General features: G+C 41.6%; 1 protein-coding gene across 1 annotated transcript in view; it reads left to right on the forward strand.

Moving 5' to 3' along the window:
- Positions 1-6,287, forward strand: part of LOC127012695 (phosphatidylcholine translocator ABCB4-like) — a 57,386-nt gene extending 51,099 nt beyond the window's left edge. The window contains 5 exon segments of the mRNA XM_050890928.1: positions 1,165-1,368; positions 3,430-3,636; positions 5,120-5,266; positions 6,082-6,115; positions 6,118-6,287. Of these exon segments, the coding sequence (XP_050746885.1) occupies positions 1,165-1,368; positions 3,430-3,636; positions 5,120-5,266; positions 6,082-6,115; positions 6,118-6,287 (762 nt within the window).
- The last annotated feature ends 336 nt before the right edge of the window (positions 6,288-6,623 follow it).

A 6,623-nucleotide genomic window follows, 5' to 3' on the forward strand; every position in this document is an offset into this window, starting at 1 on the left:
GCATTGCATACTCCTCTAATTTATTTCAAGCCCATTTTTCTTCTTTTTTCTCCCACCCACATCATAGCTACTGACAACAAGTCCTGTGTGAGCCCATTCACATCTGACTCATCCAACCAAACTGGGGTTAAGCTTTGCTTTGTGTCTTCTCCTGCCAAAACCTCACCTTTAACATCTTTAAGACATCACCTTAAACATCTTTACGAGCCAGTGGAAATAGGGTTAATGGAGCAGAGATCATTTTTCAAGACTTTCTTGCATGAAGCTACCTGAGCATGGATCTTGAACATACAACTAGGCCTCTCATATTTAACCAGAAATTTTTGAGGGATAACTTATTTGCAAGTTGTCCATAATAGATAGTTACATACTTTAGTAACCAACAATGTATATGAACATATGGGTACATGTGGCCTGTCATATAACAAAGAGGACAGAACGTTCCAGAAAACTATCACATATATATCATAAACCTTGTGTTTATTATGTGTATGTATGTGTATATATGCATATATATACACACACATAATAAAGGAAAATAGCTGTGAAGTCTTATGAAGTATCATACATTTGGGCTGTTATGTTGATTGGTCATTTGCATATGTCTGTGTTTACATTTTATATATACTCATTCATATGAACTATATTTCTTCTTGTGTAGGCATATATCCATATTACATATACCATATTACATTTTATAGTAACTTAATTAGAAAAGATCTTTAAGTAGAAGGATTGATTCTGTGCACAGATCAAAAATAGTAGATTATTTTCAGCATCTCTAAGGACAAAAATGAAAAAAAATCAGCAAAAAACATGCCAAGAATCTGAACGAGGTCCTTGCAAAGCAGACAGAAGTCAGCCACCTAGAGTTATTGTTACTTTTGAAAATGTAATCTTGTTTAACAGATGGTGTAAGGGAAGCTGTCAGAATTTGTGTTTACGGAACAGAATTTTAATTAAAATATGCCTGCAGAGTAGAATATTTAGGAGAGAATTTGTGTTTTCACAATAGCTTCTCACTACATGTTAATTCCTGGGAAAAAAAGGAGTCTGATCGTTTGGAAAAACTCCCACTGATCTCTTCTATGAATGCTCTTCATAGTCTCTTATGATCTGTTACAGTAGCCTAAAAAATTGACCTAACTCTACTGTTTCAATCAGAAAGTATTTGGTGGAAACATAACATTCAGTGATGTGGCATTTAACTACCCAACCTGACCAGAGGCCAAAGTGCTCCGAGGTTTGAACATGAATGTAGAAGAAGGACAAACTCTGGCTCTTGTTGGTAGCAGTGGCTGTGGAAAAAGCGCTGTTGTTCAGCTGCTTGAGAGATTTTGTGATCCACTCAGCGGAGAAACAATAAGTGTTCCACACCAAAGTGTAAGTTGCAGGAACATGATACATGCTTACTCTAATTTATTAATATAATTTATTTGCTTTTTTTTTCCTCTTAAATAATCTCATTACGTATTTGTTAGTGTAACTACTCACTTTTGTCAATGTTTCTAATAAAATTTTTTTGTAATATTTTTGAAAATTAAGGCCAGGAACACATGGATTTCCAATATTCTCTAGGCAATCATGGGGAAACTAGAAGGAACATAAAATTTCTGAATTTCCCATGCCATTTCAGAACAAGGTCCAATAGAGAGAAGTTGCTACATTGGCCTGACCAGAGCCTACTGGTATCGCTGAGGTTTAGTTTGATTACAGTAAGGATGAATCGTTGGAAATTTAACAGCAGCACTGCTTAGGGTAGCCACTGAACTTCATTGCATCATCACCACAGCATGTAAAAACTAAGTAAAGGGAAGATGAAAAAAACCTGAAAAGCTCTTCTTGGATCTTGAAGCATCTGGAGGCTGCAGATAGATGTCTGTGCATTCCTAGGACAATTTTGTACTTGCCAAATAAAGTGATCTCATATTTCATCTGTTTCTTCACTTACATCCATATTTCATCCATGGTCAGGGCTTCAGTTCAGAGGATTTGGATCCTTCTTCTGAAAGTCAGAGAAAAATGTGACCACTGGATATTCCCAAACCCAGAGATCTGCCTCCCACCATAGTCCTGACTCTCTGTGAAAGGCAAAACTGTCATCTGTAGCTCAAACTGAACTGCAGCCTGAAGTACAGATAGCCTCCTTGACAGATGGAGATGCTGCAGTGACCTTTTGGCTTCTTCTCCCTGGAGTTTGTATTTAGTTCCTGATGCTTGTCAATGAGAGAGTGGCCTTGAACTATGAGATATCTTTTCTGAGACTGGAAAAAATACTAATTCGGTGCTTAATCATGTAACTGCTTCTATTACGTTCTGAGAATAAGAAGACAGATTCATCTCATCAACCCACACAGAAAACAGCTGGCAAGTCAAGTTATTCCTTACAAAGAGGTCCCTAGTCTCATGTGCACACAAATACAATTTTTCTTGTAAAGATAGAAACATTTAGCCTATTATTTTTCGTTGATCATTGTACTGAGGAATCCAAGCCCTGGGTTAGGGCTCTCTGCAATGCCAGGTGCTGTGTAAACAGAATGAAAAGATAATCTGGGCTCCAAGAGTCCAATGTCCCAGTGCCCCCGCAGGCACAGGACAGTGATTTAGTCCACAGGTCATTAGTTCTGCTTTAGACAGAAGTCATGAGGATAAAGCAGAAATATGGACTGATGTTTTATTTTAGACAAAATAAGTCTCTGCATAACAGAGACAGTTAAACTTATAATTGTGGATGCTAATATCCAGATAAGATACAGCGGGAGAGGAGGAGGAGTCCAAGTGATGACATATAGAGTTTTACACATGTATCTCATCTTACATGAGCAAGTGGTGGTAGATGAATTTTTCTCACTGATGCACAAGGATGATATTCAGTTATGGGATTACGGACTGCTGTCCATTACTGTCCCCCATTACTGTCATTTGAGAGGCAAGGACATCCGACTCCCAGATCAGCATAATAGAGATGGGATAAAGCTGCTAATAAAGGAAGTGGCAGTGGAAACACTTTGTGGTATAGATCTTCTACTGGTTTCTGAAATAGATCTTTCTGTCAGCAGCATAGTACCAAATGTCCCTAGTACTGATAGCAAGATGGCAGAGAAAGTAAATCTGTATCGGCTCTTTTAGTTAGGGTGATAAACAAGTGGGGTGCAATACAGTGGCTTCATACAGCTGGAGTTTTTCAAGGTTCATAGAGACGTCTGATGTTATTGTATTGATTGCAAACATAACTAGGCTTTAATACTCATCTCCCCACCTCTGCTGCCATGCATAAGTGCCTAAGTCAACAGACTCAAGGCATGAAATGGCCTGAGTGCCCTGTCTGCTAAAGGCCTTAATGTCACTAAATTTAAAAAAAAAACCACAAAAAAACCCCAGCCATCTATAAAGTGCTATGATTAAAATAGATTATTTCTGACTTTTTAGCTCCTGGATGACCAAAATGCAAAGACACTAAATATCCAGTGGCTGAGAGCTCAGATTGGTATCGTCTCACAAGAACCAATCCTGTTTGACTGCACTATTGCTGAAAATATCACATATGGGGATAACAGCCGGGAGGTGTCACATAAGGAGATTGTCAGTGCAGCAAAAGAAGCCAATAATCATGCCTTCATTGAATCACTACCAAAGGTAATTAGGCCCTCTCTCCAACTTGCAACTGGGGAAAAAAATCATAGTGCCTATTCATGCTTTCCTAAGTAAATATGGGTTACAAGTATTTATATTTCTGTGACTTACTGAATTAGACATTGAAATTTGGGTTTTTTTTCCCCCCAGAAGACCCAAATGACAATCAGAGACCTAGGAGGTGACAGTGGCTGCAGGCATTTGCTCCATCCCGTTGCTGCAGATGCCTGAATGGGAGAGGTCTTCATCTCTGCAGGAGAAGTCTCTGTTAATAAAATAACCTGGGTGATACTGGTACTCAGGCAAGTCATTCTAGATGGAAGAGCATGGAGCAACAGACATGCAGAAAGTACTGAAAAAGAGGCTGGGTACTTCCCTTCAGTAAAGTGAAAGCAACAGGAAAGTGCTAAGGCAGCCCGAGGAGCGCTGGTCTCACCCTCCTTTTTTCAACATCTCATTAGCCAAGTGTGTAAAGTCATACACAGAGTTGGCTTGGAAAAACAGGCAGAAACCCACCAGCTTGTTCCCGCTTCCTCCTCTCCCTTTCCCTGTTTATACCTGTTGTTACCTCCTGGTTGCATCTAATGTGACAAGCTGAGTCTCTGGTACGGTGGATCTTTTTGCTGCAAAATAAATAGCACCTTGGAGGGAAAAGCAGTTTCAGGTTTTCTACATTGGTTGTGAATAATTATGCTAAGAAAAAAAAATCCCAGAAGTTGATCTGCTCATGTCCCACTGAGCAGCTGCTGGCAGGTGAATGCAAAAAAAGGCTCTTCCTACCTGCTGTCTGAACTGATCGGCTGAAGCTAACACCTGCTTGTCAGCTCGCTCTTGTGGAAAATATGGGCTAGGACAAACATTTCTCAGTCAATACATTCCCAGAGGCTTAGGAGGTTGGTGGGTTTTCACTGCAAAGCCTCATCCCTTAGATGAGAGATGTACATTTGTTCACACAGCAGGCAACAAACAGGGAAAGCACAGAGCTGGAATCAAATTTCTTGAGTAAATTTGTGTCAGCTTTAAAATAGGGTGTGAGGCAGATGAGATTTTGAATTTGACTGGCTTCTCATTCATCCTAAGTCACTCTCAATGTCTCTCAGGCTGTTTTCTTACGGAGAAGCAGGGAGGTGAAAGAAGAGCTGACTGCTCAGGCTGCTTGGTGCTAAGCTGAGTCTTGGGTTCGCTCCCAGCAATGTCACAACCTTCCTCTCACACCCTGCCCTCAGCTTCTCTGCACCTTGGTCCCCTACCCCAAAACAAATGACACTGCTCTTGCTCTGCATCACAGGGTTTGCTCTGCAGCTAAACACACTCAGGAACGTGTTCCTTAGCTCAGCTACTGTATGTAGGCTCCTCACCCACACTTGCCCCGGTGACTGGGAAAGGGGCTGCCCCGGACCCGTCACTCAGTGGAAATGCAGCTGTCACACTCCACGGGATTAGGTCCAAATCCAGGTTTACACTTGTGCTTACTTTCTGTATCTAGAAATACAGCACACGTGTGGGATACAAAGGAACCCAGCTCTCTGGTGGTCAGAAGCAACACATTGCTATTGCCCGAGCTCTTGTACGGCAGCCCCAAATCCTGCTGTTAGGTGAAGCTACCTCTGCACTGGATACAGAAAGTGAAAAGGTACCTTAGCTTTGCAAACGGGAATGGGGATTTGCAAGATGGCTGGTCATGCCAACAGGAGGCTATATTTTTGTAAAAAACAAACAAACTCACCCACCCCCATCCCAAAAGCAATTCAGTATTATCAATTTTCAAAATAATTTTATTGCAACATAGGGCATCTTTGTGGCCACAGAGCCCAGAACATCAGGTGACATGAAAGAATTCATAACCTTCAGAGTATTAAAAAAAAAGGGGGGGAGGTTAAAAGTATGTGTACTAAGTACACCATACTTAGTGCTTAGAGACTAGAATACAGAATTATCCAGCATGTTATTTGATTATACCATGATTTTATAATGGAACTATTTGGGGGATTAAGTTGTAATTACTTAGTGAGTAGGACTGAAATTTGGAGCAGTTTTCCATGTTGCTGAAAGTGAGTGAGAAAGTGCATGGCTTGTCAAAGGAGCCAGACCAATTTGTTGGGTACAATTTCTAAAACTGACCAAGTCAGACCTGCCTGTGGCAGTAAGGAAGGGCCAGGCTGCGACCCTGGAGAAGTCTGCTTGACCTGACTTCTGGGGCAAGTGAAAATACGAACGCATGCACACCAGCAAGCACTGTCTGTCCCCTGTCCCCCACCCTAGATGTACACACAGGGATCTGAACCAGTCATCAGGGGTAACAGTTTTTCACCTCTGAGGCCATAGAAACATCACCTCTGTCATTGCTCTGTCACAGATAACTAAACAGATGGCAGACTATGCACATCACAGGTGGAAACAGCTGCTGTATTTGTTTTAAATTCACATTTTGGTTTGTTCATTGCGCAGATTGTCCAGGAAGCGCTGGATAAAGCCAGAGAAGGCGCACCTGCATTGTGATACCTCCCTGCCTCTCCACCATCCAAAATGCTGACAAGATTGCCATGGTCCAGAACAGCAAGGTGGTACAGCAAGGGACCCATCAGCAGCTCCTGGCTGAAAAAGGCATCTACTACTCTCTGGTCGACGTTCAAAGTGGGTCATGCAATGTGTGATAGTGGGCAGTACCTGTTGCTGAAGTGCAGCTGTACAGCCGGTTCAGTCTTTTGTATGAGACTATCAAGGATGTTTCACTACTTCCAGTTTTGGTAAAATGCTGTAGTTAGTTTCCTTAAACCCCACAACTAATAAATAACTGAGGTACATTTGCTTCAAGAACCCAACCCTCTTCTTCCACCAGCACAAAAATTCATAGTTGCTCAAATTAAAGATTACACTGCAGTCATGAAAAAGCCCTGCTGACTTGCAAAGCGAAGGACTCTGGGTGTGGAGGGCCCCTTCTGTCCTCCAGGTGCTGAGATCATCTCTGCAGCACCTAGCATGGGTGCTCA

This window comes from Gymnogyps californianus, chromosome 2, assembly GCF_018139145.2.
Source record: "Gymnogyps californianus isolate 813 chromosome 2, ASM1813914v2, whole genome shotgun sequence".
Lineage (NCBI taxonomy): Eukaryota > Metazoa > Chordata > Aves > Accipitriformes > Cathartidae > Gymnogyps > Gymnogyps californianus.